The following is a 17994-nucleotide window of genomic DNA, read 5'->3' on the forward strand; positions in this document are numbered from 1 at the left end:
AGCGCCATCGGCATCCCTCCCCCACATGTACCAAGAGTTTAAAAAGTGGAGGGCAGAGGTCCTTTGCTACTGGACTCCACTTCGCTTGGAAAGGTTTGTTTTTTGTTGTTCCACCTTTCTAGGAGAAAATCAAACTCAAGTGGCTTATGATGCAAGTGACTGTTTTGAAATAAAATTAGGGGACTATCAGCTTTCACAGAGGTGGCTCTGGTTTTTTTGCTTGTTGAGTATTTGCTTGTTGATGGAAGGAGAGAAGGCAGCTTCTTCCGCCCAGGTATTAGGCGCGCCCAGGGAGTCTCGGCCGGCTAGTCCGTTGGTGATCTTCTCTCTGGAGCAATTTCCCCCTCGGGCGATCCGCCAGCCCAGCCCAGCCGGCCCCCTGCCATTTATCACTCCCTTTGACGTGTTGTTAGCAAATGGGGATCTCTCGGCTGCTGGGGGTGGGGAAGGGGAGGAGGAGGAGGAAGGGGTCAGTCTTGCTTCTACTGCCACTTGTTGCAAAGGGGGGGGAGGAGTAGGAGGAAGAGGAGGGAGAAAAACAGGACCCCCCCTCCGCCCGCCCCTCCGATCTCGCCCACAAGGCGCAGGATCCGAATCCAGAGAAATATTTCGGACGCATCTGACACATGCCTCGAGGGGGGTGGGAGGAGGGGGAGGGGCAGACCCCCAACAACCCTCCCCGGACCAACCCCCAACGCCAGCGCGGAGGTCTCGATTAAAATTACATTCAGGCGGCCAGGCGGTCGCCCTCCCTCCCTCGCTTCCCACACACACGCCAACCCGCCCCCCCCCCGTCGAGTTTGAGTCCATTTTTTCGCCCAGCGCGGCCAGGTGCGCAACGGAGAGGCGAAGGATGGGCGAAAACACCCGCGTCGCCACCAAATCCGCCCTGGTAAGCGGCGCCGGGTCAGCACCCCTCGTACCCCCCGGGGGGGCGGGCGGCGATTCGGCCCCGGACTCCCCACCGCGCGGGGGGAGTTTGGAAGGAGTTTGTTTGCTTGTTTTAACGGGTGGGAGGGGGAAGCGAGCGTCGGGTTACTGGGAAAGCCAACTTCTGGTGGGCTTCACGTGTGTGTCCCCCCCCTGCCCCGTCTCCAGCCTCTCCCGTCCAGTTTAATTCTTTTGACGGGGGAGGGGGAGAGAAGGTTCTCCCCCGCTTTCCTTGTGAAGTTTCCGCGCGCGCGCTTCTCGACGGCACCGTGGGTGGGTCCCCAAGCGGACGCTCCCGGGCGGCTTCCTTCCTTCCTGATCCCACCCCGGTCAGTCCCACGCCCTGGGCTCCTTCCCCTTCCCACCCCGGCGCCCTTCGGGGACCATCTTCCCTTTCCTCCGCCCTCCCTTCTCCCCCCCCCCTCCGCCCCGTCTCCTTTTCTTCCTCCTCGGCTCCTCCGTCCTTTCTTTCTTCTGACGCCCCCCCCCCCGTTTCTTTCTCTCTCTTTCCAGGCTGCCGCCGCCTTCTCCTCGCCGTCGGCGTCGTCGGCTCCGTCCTGCTCGCCGGGGCGCGGCGCGGGCGCCGCCGGGGGGCTCCGGCTGGAGGCGGTGATGGAGAACCTGCAGCGGGCGCAGGCGGCGCGCCTCGAGGAGAAGCTGCGCCGCGCCCAGGCAGCCCCGGCCCGGAGCAGCCCCGCCGGCGGCGGCCCCCACCCCCAGGCGCTCCCGGCCGGGCAGCCGCCTCCGTTGCGCGCCTCGCAGCCGCCGCCTCCGCACCCCGCCGCCGCCGGAGCCTGCCCGACGGCCACCCCGCTGGCGCTGCGCCCCTTCCCGGCCGCCGGGCGCTGCGCGGGGCTGCTGCCCTCGGGGCGAGCGCTCCCTCTCCCTCCGCCGCGCCCCGCGCCGGATCCGCCCGCCGCCCGCCGCCGCCCCGAGGAAGAGGAGGAGGAGGAGGGCGGTGGCGGCGAGGACGACGACGAGGAGGAGGAAGACGACGAGGAGGAAGCGGAGGACGACGAGCCGGACGACGAGGACCGAGGCGCCACCGCGCCCCGACACGCGCCGCGCCTCGCCTCGCCGCCGCTGCCCCCGGCGCCGCAGCAGCCCCACGAATGGACCTACGAAGAGCAGTTCAAGCAGGTAGGCAGCAGGCACCCCAAATCTCGGTGTCATAAACCCCCCATGCAAGTGTGCGCCCCTCGACGGGACCCCCAAGCTGCTTTTATGCTGTCTCTAAAAAGGACATCTACCTCGCATCCCAATTGCGCCCCCAGATCTCCTCCTTGCCCAGCTGCGCCCTCGGAGCTGCCAGAGGGAAAACTTTGGCGCTGACATCTCTTTCTCCAGTGGCTCAGAGATCTTTTAGATCTTTTACAGAAGGGCAAATGAGCCCCATCTTTTTCCTCTCCCACTCTCAGGCCTGCCTCACAAACTGGTCATCAATCTCTCAGTTCTTTTTAATTCTTTAAAAGATACTTAATCTTTCCCCATTAGCTACTTCCCCCAACACACTCTCACAACAGTTCCCTTTATTTCCAGTGCCCCAGGTCATGTGGCCGGAAAAACAACGAATAACCGCCATGAGGACTAGCCTCCTTAGGGGCTGTGGTCTTGTGACAGTTGTAGGTGGGGTAGTGGAAATGGGGAAACTGGGTGGGTGGAAGGAATGCAATGGAGTATGCTGGAAAAGAGTGTGGCTGACCGGGACACTCTTAGGTTGTCCTGTTTGTATGTATTGTTACCAGATGATCCAGTAGGCAGGGTTTTCTAGGTGCTGGTGTGCAAGAATCCTGACCTCCCTTCCAATTATTAAAGTTTGTAGGGCTGGAGAAATATTTTGAAATGTCGAGACAACAGCGCTGCATTCTTAAAAGCCCGTGCTCTAATTCTGGGGTGCGAAAAGTTCTAGGCTGCTTCCAACCTGTATGTCAAACCCGTTAGGAAGGATCAAGCAGCGCCAATCTGCCAGTCTCTGAAAATATAGTTTGGTTCATTTGCAAGCCTCTTGAGAGCTGACCCCAAATTCCTCCTTTTGTCCCGGTTCATTCCATCTTCTTTCCAAACCTTTGCATTAGATTCCCAAATAGCCCCCAGTGCCTGCCAGAATCCAGAATATGCTGCCGATTTATTCTCAAATCAATCTTCTTTCCCCTCGGTATTCTACCCCCTGTATATACCCTCTCTCTGCATGTTTCAAGTTTTGCAATGTCTCCTTGTTGCCTTAAATGTGCCATTTCTCATATATAGAACCAGGGCATCAAATAAAGTTCTCTTTGAGACAGGACCACTTGTACGTCCGCAGATAGCTATTAGGGCCTTTTCCCTGGAAAAAGCAATTCCTCTCACTGTTTATGTCAAGCCTGAGCTACAGCTAAAGTTGTTTTTAGGGTGGTGGAATCTTGGATTTTTAACCAACTATTTCAGTTGGTGTGGTGTAGCGTTTAGAGTGTCTTGCTAGAACCCTGGAGACCAGGGTTCAAATTCCCAATCGGCCATAAAATTCACCAGGTGACTTTGGGGCAGTCCCTCACGCTCGGCCTAACCTACCTCACAGGGTTGTTGTGGAGATAAATTAGGAGGGAGGTAGAACCGTGTACCATGAACCTTGAGCACCTTGGAGGGGAAAAAGTGAAAAAAAAACCATAAATGAATTTTGGGCAGTTTAAAACCATCGTATCCAGTGCTGCTCATGGGGAGTTTTGCCTGTATAGCAAGACTCCCCCTCCTCTTCTTCCCTTGCACGAAATCTGTTTCGGAGGACCCCCCAAACCCCTGGAACAGATTTTGGGGGGAGCACAGGAGGTTTCAGGAGAGAGGCCAAGTGAGTCTCCGGCACAAGTAGAACAGCAGCGTTCGCGATGACCCATCTCTTCTTGTTATGCTTCTGCAGACAGAGGCGTGTGAGGTTATTCATTTTCCTTCTTTGGGGATACATTCAGATATCTGAAAACAGCTGCTCTTTCTACTCCCTCTGCACTTTTCCCCAGGTTCCTAGAGCTTCCTTTCAGGAGGAATGTTTTGCCCCCGAGAACGTCCCGATTCCCAAAACGCTCTAGTTCTCCTTTTCCCTTCCTCCACCAGAAGGATTGGGTACTATAACTGTTGAGTCGAAAGGGGCCTCCAAGGATCATCCAGTCCAACCCCCTGCGATGCAGGAATTGCAGTGAAAGCATCCCTGACAGATGGCCACCCGACCGGTATTTGAAAACCTCCATCCCACGTGCGCCTTCCAGACCAGGTCCATGTTGCTCTGTCCGGACTGGGCGGCTGCTGGAATTCTATAGCAGCCTCCAGATGTTTCCAGCTGCTGATGCATGCTGTATCCCAAAATCTCTGCAGGGCACCCTGTTGGGGAAGGCTGTCCTATAAAGTAGGGGAGATGAATTAACATGCAACCAGGGGAAGGGACATGGGAACTCCCCCATCACACTTTCCCCACTGCGTAGGAAATTGCCTTCTGTTGGTCCATCTACCTTTGTGCTGTCTGCGCCGATTTGGCAGTGACTCTTTTCAGATTTCCCCACTTCCTTCTTGGAGGTGCCCGGACTCAAACCTGGGACCTTCTGCATGCAAAGCAGATGCTCTTCCACTAAGCCAGACAGCGCTTGCCCACAATGGCAAGCTGGTTTCTCCTGGTTTCTTGCTGCCTCCATCTGCGGAGAGCAGAGCGTAGTGATTGCGGCTACTGGCCAATGATAGTCCTCTCCTCCATGAATTTGTCCATTGCTTTTTAAAAGGACTGGACAACTTTGCCTCCTGTGGCAGTGAGTTCCATAGTTTAACTACGCGCCGCGTGAAGGTGCTTTTCTCTCAGCCAGGCTGGCTTGTGGCACTGGAGCTGTCTCAAGGGTGAAGTGATGCCAGGGGGGCAGAGTGTGTTTGTCACCATTCCTCTCCCCCACCCAAATGCTAAATTTACGCTTTAAATCAGGTCTTCCCCCATGCATGCATTTAATTTTATTTTTTTTAAAAAAAAAATATTCCATTTTAACAATGTAACAATTTCATAATGTCCGGCATATACCTATCTATCATCTATCTATCTATCTATCATCTATCTATCTATCTATCTATCTATCTATCTATCTATCTATCTATCTATCTATCTATCTATCTATCTATATCTATCATCTATCTATCTATCTATCTATCATCTATCTATCTATCTATCTATCTATCTATCTATCTATCTATCTATCTACTATCTATCTATCATCTATCTATCTATCTATCTATCTATCTATCTATCTATCTATCTATCTATCTTATCTATCTCAATTTGGAAAATGCATAGCAAATAACATTTCTGATCGAGATACACATGCATTTTTATACATGGTTGCGATGTGCCTGTATTTAAAGAGTTAGGCCTGTGGCCACCATGCCTATTTTTTTGGCCCCATCTCTTGTCTGGGAAGAAACGATTGCCCGGAGGACCTCTACAGTCACTCAGGAGCGTTCCAGAGCATAGCTGTCAACTTTTCCCTTTTCTTGCGAGGAATTCTATTCGGAATAAGGGAATTTCCCTTAAAAAAAGGAAAAGGTTGACAGCTGTGTTCCAGAGTTAGAGCTGGAAGGTAGTTTAAGCCAGGGATGAGCAGACTTCAGGCTTGAGGGGTCAACTTTGTTTTTTCCCATTAGAACCCCAAAATCTACCAGCCAGATCCTATTGCAAATGCCTCACACTTAGAATGAAAGAATTCTGGACTCGGGGACTTGTTTTGCGCATGGGAACAGAACCGAGCTATCGGTTCTTTCATGCATAAATCCATTTCTGGTTATTTCAAGCGTCCTTCGTTTCACCAGCATAATTTGGTTGGGAGTTGGTCATTCGTTGTTCCTATTGTTGAACAGCTGGAAGTCAGAATTCCTTGCCGATCTACTGTATATCACCCAGAGATCTACCAGTAGAGAGAGAGAGAGGTTATCTTTTGCTCGCCACTAAGCTGCACCCATTGCCTTCTTGCTCCCATCTGAATTAAAACACGGAATGTGAATTTTAGACTTGCTTTGTTTGGGAAGATTGCGCTCCTCCTTATCCTGAATCTGCCAGGCCTGTAATTACGATTACTTTTTCCTGGAGCTGCTTCCGCAGACCCCGTTCTCGTGGTGGGATGGAGGAGGGAGGAGCTGGTTTTCGGTGAGAATTTAGGATTTGACAAAACCTGCGATGCATCAAGAGGGAAGGAGCTGATCCCCGTGGCTTGATTCCTGGTTTGGGAGAACTTGGGAACAGTACTGGAATCGCTTGGCGGTTCTGCCAAACGATTGCGACTCCGTCCTTGGAAGAGACCTGTTTCAGATGATTCCGTTATCCTAGACACACTCACAAAAAAGCTGCCTTTTAGCTGGGTTGGCACCATGATCCAGGACATGCTCGAGAGAATCAACAGCACTTAACTTCCATTGCAATTCAGATCTTAAGGGTGGTAAAAAATTGCAAACCACTTGGGTTTTCTATCCTTAGAACAGTGTGCAAGCATGGCTGTCCCAGGACATCACAGAGCTGGACTCTCTGGACCAATCTGGTTGAGTTCGTCCAGGCTTGGGCAAGGATGACGGGCACATCCTTCATGTAAAATAATAATAATAATAATAATAATAATAATAATAATAATAATAATAATAATAATAATAATAATAATAGCTCTCATTGGTGTTGCGAATTGAGTTCACAGTATTTTTCAGTGCTTTGTCCATCAAGGTGTGTGAGTCCTCATTATATTTAGCTCTTCCTTCCCATGTGTAACGTTTGTTTTCGGTTGTAACTAAGCCCATTTGCGACTGCCTTCTTCTTCCTCCCCCCCACCGCATGCATCTGATGAAGTAGACTGTTGCCTCCGAAGAAGAAAGGCACCAGTTCGGGCTGCTTCAGATCTTGTATGTTCTTTTTGTCGGAAAGACAACACGATGTGCAGATCGTCTGTCGCTTGTTACAAAGTGCTGGTTTCCAGCTCCTTCATACGTGGCGGCGCTTTAAACAAAGCGCGTGGCAAGGGGCTCTTACTTTCTAAGGGATCAGGGTTCTTTCTGTCCACCTTGTATGAAATACTTAAGGATCAAGACACTGGAGAATTGCAGGGTTAGTTCTCTCTTGCTGCAAAATTGAATCTGCGTGCCTGCTTAACTTTGCTGAGGAAGTCCAACAGGGCCTGTGTTTGCGCTTCGCAGAATGTTTTGGGTGTAAATCTTTTCTGAACCAGCACGCTAGCATTTGTCAGATCAGCCAGGCGGCCAGCTGATTGATGGTCCAGCCCCAAACGCCTTCTGCCTTCTTGTGCCAAGAATAGGTTGGACGTTCTCTTCCTGGATGCAGCGACCGGACTTCAGAGCTCTGTGCATCTTTTTAGCCACGAGGAGCACAGTGTGTGTCCTCTGTTGGGAGCTTCAGTTGGAGTAGGGAGAAGTTATCTATAAAGCCTTTCCTAAATGAAAACTTGTGAAATGTTGGCACATTTATCCATAAATTTATCTTAAGACACTAGCCGCTGTGCCTCAGGTTTTCCTAACAGAAACACAAACCTATGTGAGAACCTGGAGCCCCCTGAAATCTTGCTACCACTTGGAAGAGGGACCAGTGTTAGAAACTCAGATATCTAAGATAGGCACCAGATGGCACCTTAAATCTAGGTTATGGTCGCCATAACGGAATGTCTGGGGGTCCCTTCCAATTCTGTGATCTCAACTACAGTCAAACCTCGGGTTACACACACTTCAGCTTGCGTTTTTTTGGGTTGAAAGGTAAAGGGACCCCTGACCATTAGGTCCAGTCGTGACTGACTCTGGGGTTGCGGTGATCATCTCGCTTTATTGGCCGAGGGAGCCGGCGTACAGCTTCCAGGTCATGTGGCCAGCATTACTAAGCCGCTTCTGGCGAACCAGAGCAGCGCACGGAAACGCCCACTGGAGCGGTACCTATTTATCTACTTGCACTTTGACATGTTTTTGAACTGCTAGGTTGGCAGGAGCAGGGACCGAGCAGCGGGAGCTCACCCCGTCGTGGGGATTCGAACCTCCAATCTTCTGATCAGCAAGCCCTAGGCTCTGTGGTTTAACCCACAGCGCCACCCGCATTCCTTTTTTTGGCTTACGGACTGCCAAAACCCGGAAGTACCGGAACGGGTTATTTCTGGGTTTCGGCGGTCGCGCATGAGCAGAAGTGCTAAATCACGCTTTGTGCATGCGCAGAAGTGCCAAATTGCAACCCATGTGCGTGCAGATGTGCTGCTGTGGGTTGCGAATGCTGCAGGTTGTAAACGTGTATCCCACATAGATCAAGTTCGCAACCCAAGTGTCCACTGTACATCGCTTGACTGTAGCTTGCTTTTACAACAATTCACTTGCCCCAATATGCAAGAAGAAAAACACACAGTGGAAATGGAAAAAGGTATTAACTGTGGACTAAAGCAGAGGATTTCAAACTGTGGTCACCAACCAGGTGCTCAGAAATCTCGCATGTAGTCGCAACTGGACTCATGCCAGTAGCAAAATACGGCTGGGGAATTTTGAGCAACCTTCATAACAATAGGATTGCACAGATTCACAGAGGAGGAGAGGGCTATTGATGGCTACCAGCCTCAATGGCTCTGCCCTGCTCTCCACAGCTGGAGGCAGCATTTTCTGGAAACCACAGGAGGGGGGAGTACTCTTGTGCTCAAATCCTGCTTGCAGGTTTCTGATTGGGGCAGGAACAGGATGTTGGACTAGATGGGCCATTGGCCTGATCCAGTAGACTCTTGTGTAGCTCAGTGGAGAGCACTTTGTAAACGAAAGGACTTTGCTCCAATCCCCGATGTCTCCTCTGGGAAGCATCCCAGGGAGACATGAGAAACCAATGATCTACACCTGTCAATATAGATCAGAGGTGGGCCATCCAGAGACAGTGGTGAGCAATGATGGGAGTTGTAGTTCAGCAACATCTGGAGGACCACAATTCCTTGTGCCAGTGCAGGCAGAGCTGTGCTACATGAAACAGTGATGTGATTCAGTATGAGGTGGCTTCTGATGCCTGCAAGAGATCTTACAGCATCAGATCTGCTAGCAAAGCTTTAGCGTTGGTTTATTGCAGTACCCTCTCCATGCCAGCGTTAGAAATTAGCCAGGCGCGTTTTGCAACTGGTGTGGGTCCAATTGTGACCACGTGGAGATCTCTGGATGCCAGGATGGCGACTGGGGAAAGCAAAATGTCACGAAGAGAAGGATCTGAAATAGTTTCCTTGAAGCCTGAATTGGTTTTATTCTGGATTGTTTTATTTGATGTATTAATGTATTGTAAAGGGCTGTGAGATTTATTTCTTTAAAATATAAAGTGGTATAGGAATGATAATAATAATAGTAGTACAGTCCTACCTTGGATATGGAACGCCTTGGCTCCCGAATGATCGAAACCCAGAAGTGACTGTTCTGGTTTTTGAACGATTTTTGGAAGCTGAACGTCCGGTGGGGCTTCCAATTGGCTGCAGGAGCTTCCAAATGTTTTGTAAGTTGAACAGACTTCCAGAACAGATTCCATTCGACTTCCAAGGTACAACTGTAGTAGTAGTAATAATAAATTCTTCTTTTTTTTAAGTGCCTAGACATTCTATAGTAACGATAGTAACCTAGGTTTAAGGAGCCATTTGGCAATTCGATTATATCAGTTGCTTTTTTATTATAAATTTTTATTGATTATTTCCACATAACGAATTATTTCAACAATTGTATTTTCCCCCATTTCCCCCTCCCACCCCCCACATATCCTCCCTCCCTCCTCCCTGTGACTTCCCTCAGTTCCTCTTTCTGGTTTATTAACACATATTGTTCTCTGCATATTATAAAAATCTCTAAATTATCCATCTGCTACGTTAACAAATTAATTTGTGTATGTTTATTCAAAACCTGCCAAGGAGTCCAACTCATTTTGTTGATTCTTTAAGTACTTTGTAAAAGGTTCCCATTCTTCTTTAAAGTCACAGTTGTCCTTATCACGTAATTTGTGCGTCAGTTTTGCCAGTTCCGCATAGTCCATCAATTTCTCTTGCCACTGTTCCTTTGTCGGGATTTCTTCATTCCTCCAGATTATATGAGTTTCTAACACTGCTGCAAACAGGCAAATCATGCAGCTGTTGTTTGGCTTCAGTCGTTCACAACACAGGAAGAACACAGAGTTAAAAGGTGGTAGGCTCTGCTTCAGCTCCCCAATATGGATGCTGGGAGCTCAAGAAGCCTTCTAAGGATGTTAAGAGGCAGCGAAGGTGACAATTCCCAGACACCCCTTTTGCCTTCCACTAAAATTCCTGGTAGGAAACAAGTGCCCTTTGGAATTAAGGGATGGAGGCGAGGATCCCTGCCTTGTTTATTCAAGAGAGAGAGAAGCTGAGCTGTTTGACGTGCTTGGGGGAGATAAGGAGATGGAAGGGGCAGATAAGGGAATGGGGCTACCAGGCAGACACTGCCCCCCCCCAGAACAGGCTACCATTCCCCCTTCTCTTTCTCACCTCACCCACATATTTGGTGATTTGCATGTGCAGAAGGAAGCCGTTGGAGTAATCCCAGATTGCGCCACTGGAGTTGGCAGGGCACCCACGGGGTCATCTAGTCCAACCCCCAGAAGTGCTAAACAATTTGGGGTGGAACTTTGGGGTGCTGCTGCCCAGATGAATCGGAAGTGCTTTTGGCAGGTGGCGGCAGCGGGGGGCACACCTGTTGTGGAGTAGAAGAATCGCCAGGCACAGCAGGGGGTTAAGCACCCGTTGATGTGGGCTGTGGCTGAAATTTCCTGGGTGCTTCATTTAGGAAGGGCCCTGGGTTGGGTTGCAGCAGCCTGGGTGTGCGCTTCATGTGCACCCCGAAAAGAAGCAAAGCTTTTGGAAGCCTTTCCCTGAAACAGTGTAGTGAGGGGTAGTCCTGCTTGGACTACTGCAATGCGCTCTACTTGGGGCTACCTTTGAAGGTACCCAGAAACTACAACTAATCCAGAATGTGCCAGCTAGACTGGTGACTGGGAGCGGCCGCCGAGACCATATAACACCGGTCTTGAAAGACCTACATTGGCTCCCAGGATGTTTCTGAGCACAATTCAAAGTGTTGGTGCTGACCTTGAAAGCCCTAAACGGCCTCAGTCCAGTATACCTGAAGGAGCATCTCCACCCCCATCGTTCTGTCTGGACACTGAGGTCCAGCTCCGAGGGCCTTCTGGCGGTTCCCTCCCTGCGATAAGCCAAGCTACAGGGAACCAGGCAGAGGGCCTTCTCGGTGGTGGCACCCGCCCTGTGGAATGCCCTCCCACCAGATGTCAAGGAGATAAACAACTACCTGACATTTAGAAGACATCTGAAGGCAGCCCTGTTCAGGGAAGTTTTTAATGTGTGACATTTTAATGTCTTTTTAATCTTTGTTGGAAGCCACCCAGAGTGGCTGGGGAAACCCAGCCAGATGGGCGGTGTAGATATAATAAATTGTTGTTGCTGCTGGGCTCAAGCAAGAGTTTGTTTCATGTTCTTTCGCTTTTTAATTTGTACACCGCCTTTCTGCATCGCTATATACAAGGCAGCAACTGAAAAGCCGCCAAAAAAGAACCAAGATATACGGCAAAAGATCACCCAAAACATAGCTGGCTGCTTCAGTCTTGCAGATTGCTGGGAACAGGGAAAAAAAAGTTATTCCTCTCCTTTTAAATCCCTAGAAACGATCCTGGGTCATTTTCCCCCGCTAGGAAGGGGAGGGCCTGTGGAATTGTATGCAAACAAATGTCTCTGTGAGATGGGCTGCGTGGGTGGCCGTTGCTGTCCCAGTTTACTGCATTATTTGTGGCTTCGAAGGAATTTTCTCCCAGATCGGATACTAACGCACAGAGTGGCTGGCTGGCAGACTTGCTTGCTTGCTTGGGTTACCTGGGGCCATTTGCAGCAGTTTGTGGATCCTCTTGCATTGTGCAGATGGGGGTGTACCAGGGCCGGATTTAGGTTGGATGAGGCCCTAAGCTACTGAAGGTAACGGGGCCCTTTCTATGTCCAGCTGTCCTTTGTCAACAACTAATTGTCACTGTTTTTTGTGTTGAATATATGCTATATGGTAATTTATGGACTTAATAGGTATCTCAAGCCATAATGTGATCAAAATAAATAAATAAATAATGTACTGCATGAAATCAATCAGTACGTGTAAGACTCATACCCTTAGTCTACGCTGCCTGATCATCAGTCGACAAGCACTCTTTAATATTAGATAACAGGTACAACAGCTTGACCTACATTCATCTGTGCTCCACTGCAGTCTGCATGTTGCATGTTGCCTTGCAACCAGTCCATGCAGAATGTAGGCACCCTATATATAGAAAGGAGCAAACCAGTGATATTTTAGGGAGCAGCTGAGCAGGCAGGGCCCATGGCTTACATCATAAGAACCTACACGAAACAAAACACTGTTGCTGTAGGTAGGTTTATTTCATTTGTTTTTTATCTTATATTTTGGAAATGTGCATCCAGGTGTTTTTTCCCTTTAATTTTTTGGGGGGCCCCAAGAGTGTGAGACCCAAACCTATAGCTTGTTTTGTTGTTGTTTAGTCGTGTCCGACTCTTCGTGACCCCCTGGAACAGAGCACGCCAGGCACTCCTGTCTTCCACTGCCTCCCGCAGTTTGGTCAAACTCATGCTGATAGCTTCGAGAACACTGCCCAACCATCTCGTCCTCTGTCGTCCCCTTCTCCTTGGGCCCTCCATCTTTCCCAACATCAGCATCTTTTCCAGGGAGTCTTCTCTTCTCATGAGGTGGCCAAAGTCTTGGAGCCTCAGCTTCAGGATCTGTCCTTCCAGTGAGCACTCAGGGCTGATTTCCTTCAGAATGGAGAGGTTTGATCTTCTTGCAGTCCATGGGACTCTCAATAGTCTCCTCCAGCACCATAATTCAAAAGCATCTATTCTTCGGCGATCAGCCATCTTTATAGTCCAGCTCTCACTTCCATACATCACTACTGGGAAAACCATAGCTTGAACTATGTGGACCTTTGTCGGCAAGGTGGTGCCTCTGCTTTTTAAGATGCTTATGCGTAAATCCAGCACTGGGGTGGACAGTGCTATCTTCAGGTGCAGCGGCTGGAGATACTCCATTGTTACCTGCTTCCAAGATTTCCACAGTCCAGGTCAATAGGAGTATAGCATCTAGATGAAGGGAAGTAACAGTGCCACTGTATTCTGCTCTGGTCTGACCTCACCTGGAGTACTGTGTCCAGTTCTGGGCACCACAGTTCAAGAAGGACACTGACAAACTGGAACGTGTCCAGAGGAGGGCAACCAAAATGGTCAAAGGCCTGGAAACGATGCCTTATGAGGAACGGCTAAGGGAGCTGGGCATGTTTAGCCTGGAGAAGAGGAGGTTAAGGGGTGATATGATAGCCATGTTCAAATATATAAAAGGATGTCACATAGAGGAGGGAGAAAGGTTGCTTTCTGCTGCTCCAGAGAAGCGGACACGGAGCAATGGATCCAAACTACAAGAAAGAAGATTCCACCTAAACATTAGGAAGAACTTCCTGACAGTAAGAGCTGTTTGACAGTGGGATTTGCTGCCAAGGAGTGTGGTGGAGTCTCCTTCTTTGGAGGTTTTTAAGCAGAGGCTTGACAACCATGTGTCAGGAGTGCTCTGATGGTGCTCTCGATGGCCCTTGTGGTCTCTTCCAACTCTATGATTCTAGGTTCAGTCCTAGCTCCTGCCTGCATCCGTCCGCATTGCAGAAAGTCTGGCTAGTAGTGGGTTTAGCATATTGCGCCTTGACCAGAGTTCCAGCGTTTGGGGTGGTTTCCCCCCCCAGTCCAGTTTGGGCATCCAAAGGTGTAGGGTGGACTTGCTCCAATCTGGTGACCTCCAGACATTTTTGACCACAACAGCATGGCTGGATGGCTGATGGGAATTGTAGTCCAGAGCATTTGGAGGGCACCGGGTTGGGGAAAGCTGCTGTGGTGCATCATCCCTGTCACCTTTGCAGAACATGCTTTTTTCCATTGTCTGACCTGAATTTGGCGCTTTTTACTGGAGTTGCCTAACTTGGACAACGGATTTCGCAATGGGCCACTGTGCGAATTGAGTGTCGAAATTCTGAGCTTTTTTTGTGCAGTTGAGGAAATAAAGAGTGAAAAGGTGAAGCAGCTGCATTGTGGACTTGCAAAATTTGTAAAAAAATAAGAGAGGCAACACTTAAACACTTAAATTCCATGGGCCTCAATATATAAACAAATAATTAAAAAAAGATGTATGTATCACAAAATGGGATTGTTCATTTTGGTTGTAGAGATATGTGTATTTGGAAGTCTACAGTGTTATTTTATTGTAATTTTGGTTTGGTTTTAATAGATTTTATGGTAATTGTAATTATGGTGTAGGTTTAATAGATGTATATATACATATAGTTTTAATTCTGTCAGTGTTTAATTGTTTTGTAATGATCGCTTTTTTCTAGGTTTTTAAAGGTCCTTATTTTTATCTTTAAGCTGCCTTGAGTTTTGACAGGGGAAGAGGCAGCATATATAATAATAATAATAATAATAATAATAATATCATTATTAAATTTATAATTGCATGAAAGCTATATAGAACTGTATTAGGAAGTCCATATTTCAAAACAGGAAGTTTTACATCCTTGTGAAATTGTATAATTTTGCACTAATGCATGCTTGTTTTGACTTTCATGTACCTTATTGTTTGCGTTAGTAATTACTAACTTCCGAGGTTATGTAAAAATCACCTGCCAGCATCATCACCTTGCCTTTTCTTGCAAGAGGTTCGGGGCGCCAAATCTATGTGTGCGTTTAGCGATCTCGCGGCACCCTAGCAAAGATCCTGCAAAGCTGGCGAGGCAGAGAGGAGTGGCGCTTTGCCCAATCCCTCATAAGGACAACCCAGCTTGCCCTGCCTTGAGTCCAGCTGCTCCTCCGCTGCTGCCAGGCATCCCGTGGACCACAGCCCCATAGTGAGAAAACTCGCAGGACCCCCTCCTCGTTGAAAAGCAGCGCTGGGAAACAGAGGGAGATTTTCCGTGGGGTTTTTGCAGTCCTTTCCTTAACGCCACCTGCTGCGTCTCTTTTCAAAAGCCACCCTCCCTTCAAGTCTGCTTTTTATCAATGAATCAGGGCCCCTGTGTGTGTGTGTGTGGTCACTTTCGCTCACCATTCGCTGTCGCTCATCATTTCTGCCTGTCATTCTCACCTCGGACCTCCTGGTTTTCACCCCTCGGATTCGGCGCAGCCTGAATTTCTGGCTCAGTTGAAATAACTCCTCGGAATCAGCCTTCACAGCCCGGTGCCCTCTGGGTATTCTGAACTGCAACCTGCGTTGGGTGCTGGGAGTTGTAGCGCAGGGCGCCCGGTGGGCGCAAGGTTGTGGATTGCTGCTTTGGACGATGGAGAAAATGTTGGCGCGGTAAATTGGTGACAAAGGCTCAGAACTGTTGAGTGGACCCGAGTGGTGGGATCTGGGGGTGTTGTGGGGAGGGACCAGTAGTGGATCCCAGAGTGGGGTTTGGGTGGGTTGGCGCATGGAGCTCTCTCTTCACCTCATGTGCAGCTGTGCCATGTTTCTGGGGGTGCAGAGGCTCTGGTTGATTTATGTCGTCCCCCCTTCTTATTTTTTTTTAAACAACACAGGTTATTGCTAAATTGTAGTTCAAAGTTTAAAACTTTGCATTACAGTTCGTTTCTCTTTTGCCATTTTTTAAACTGGTAAGCTGTGTTGCACACAGGCTTTTGCTTAAAAAAAATGCCTATTATTATTATTATTATTAGCATCGTTTTATTGTTTTTCTGTTAAACGCTTGTTGACTTTATTTTCAAAAAATCCCCAATCAAGCGCTATGTAAATTTCTATGAAATTAAACAAACAAACAAGATAAACAAAACGGCAAAAACGGTCAATTTCATTCTCTCGTTCCAGCAGGCAATGGAAAGCAGCGTTTGGTTTCAGGATAATTCAGATTGTGTTTTTTTGTGTGTCCCCATTTGTGGGGGTTGTTTTCAGGGGAAATCTTTTTCTGCTTCCGGCCTTTCGATTCTCTGCGTGTGTCTTTTCCAATGCGATTTTATTTGGCTTCGAGGATGTTCCCGTGAGCGTTCTCCTCCTTGCAACCCGCCCTGGGATTGAATTTAAGGAAAGAGCCAGCGAAAAGGGGCAAAACCGACTTAACAATCACCCCTCTCTCTGCCCCCCATCCCGTCCAGGTTTGATTCCCGCTCCCCCAGGTAAGGTGGCATCCTTAACCCAGCCATCTTCAGCTCCTTCGCCCTGGCTGGGATCAGTGCAGTTACCCCCTGGCTCTCCCCACCCCACCCCACCCCCTTTGTTGCATGGAAGACCTTCCAGCCCTCCAAGCTGGGTAAATATTTGATAAGGAGGGAAGTGGCTTTTCCATTTACCTCCCCATCCCCCTTTCTCTCCCCGACCTTTGACCCCCTGACCTCAGCACATAAATCAGCTCTCCACCCCCCCTTTCCTCCGGCCCACTCCTCTTTATCCAGATCTACTGTCAGGAAGTGTCTGATGGAGGCAGCCCCACTTGGAATCTCGATGTGGGGCAGGGCGTGTTTGCATGTGGGTGCATTTGCAGGGCTGCCTTAATTTCTTCTCCTGCAGCCTTGCACTTAGGAAGTGTCAGTTGGAGAGAGAAAGAGAGAGGAGGACAGCTGATCTTCTGGTTTCATTATGGGATATTCCTCCCCCCCCCCCCCAAGAAACCGCCGGCAGCCTTTGGAAAACGGAGCTTTGCAATGGAAAATTATAATTACGATTATGCATTTATTTATACAGTGGTACCCCGGGTTAAGTATTTAATTTGTTCTGGAGGTCCGTTCTTAACCTGAAACTGTTCTTAACCTGAAGCACCACTTTAGTTAATGGGGCCTCCCGCTGCTGCCGTGCCACAGCTGCGCGATTTCTGTTCTCATCATGAAGCAAAGTTCTTAACCCAAGGTACTACTTCTGGGTTAACGGAGTCTGTAACCTGAAGCGTATGTAACCTGAAGTGTCTGTAACCCGAGGTACCACTGTACAGTCATACATTGGGTTACAGACACTTCAGGTTCGCGTTTTCGGGTTACAGACACACCGAAACCCAGAAGTACCAGAATGGGTTACTTCCGGGTTTCGGTGCATTCGCAGAAGCACTAAATCACGCTTTGCACATGCTCAGAAGCGCTGAATCGCAACATGCGCAGACGCGGCGCTGCGGGTTGCGGACGCGCCTCCTGCACAGATCATGTTTGCAACCCGAGCGTCCACTGTACCCCCCAAGTTTTCCCCTGATGGGACTCAAAATAAAACATTTCCTCCAAAGAGCAAACAAAAATATTTCCTGGATTTGAAAGCTAAAGTGTTCAACATTCGCCTATGACCCATAGTGGAGAAATGGACGGTGGCACAGAGAAAGGCAAACAGTTTAAGAACAACACGGCCGCCTGCCATGGAACATGCCATGTTAGGAATAATTGAAACAGCAGTACCTTGGTTCTCCAACGCCTTGGTACTCAACAACTTGGAACCCAAACACTACAACCTAGGAAGTTAAGTGTTTCGGTTTGTGAACTTTTTTTGGAAGCTGAATGTGCTCTGTTTTGAGTGTTACACTTCCGATTTGAGTGCCACAGTTCCGTTTTGAGCATTAGGCTGTTTTTGCTATTTATTTTGCATTTTTGTGACTCTTTGTGTGTGTGTGTGTGTGTGTGTGTGTGTGTGTGTGTGTGACTGTGTGGAACCCAGTTCAGCTACTGATTGATTGATTGTGTGACTGCAGTACACTGTTTATTGCTTTCATTTTATGGATCAGTGGTCTCATTAGATTGTAAAATTCATGTTCAATTGCTGTTTTAGAGGTTATTTTTAAAAGTCTGGAACGGATTAATCCATTTTGCATTACTTCCTATGGGAAAGAGCGCCTTGGTTTTGGAACGCTTTGGTTTTGGAACGGACTTCCCGAACGGATGAAGTTTGAGAACCAAGGCACCACTGTAGCTGGATATATTATGGAAAAGGCTGCGAAGTTACAATGGACAAATGTTGCGAGAGACAACTCAGGCTGATGGAATGAGGTCTTAGCGTGGAGAC

The 17994-nt window shown here is 48.8% G+C and overlaps 1 protein-coding gene across 1 annotated transcript in view; it reads left to right on the top strand.

The window, feature by feature from the left end:
- Positions 1–562: 562 nt before the first annotated feature.
- ARID3C (AT-rich interaction domain 3C) overlaps positions 563–17994 on the top strand; it is a 109012-nt gene continuing 91580 nt past the window's right edge. The window contains exons 1-2 of the mRNA XM_081929795.1: positions 563–892; positions 1444–2070. Of these exons, the coding sequence (XP_081785921.1) occupies positions 854–892; positions 1444–2070 (666 nt within the window). The 5' untranslated portion in view covers positions 563–853. The remainder of the gene's footprint in view (positions 893–1443; positions 2071–17994) is intronic.

This window comes from Podarcis melisellensis, assembly GCF_964234715.1.
Source record: "Podarcis melisellensis genome assembly, chromosome: 11".
NCBI classification, from domain to species: domain Eukaryota; kingdom Metazoa; phylum Chordata; class Lepidosauria; order Squamata; family Lacertidae; genus Podarcis; species Podarcis melisellensis.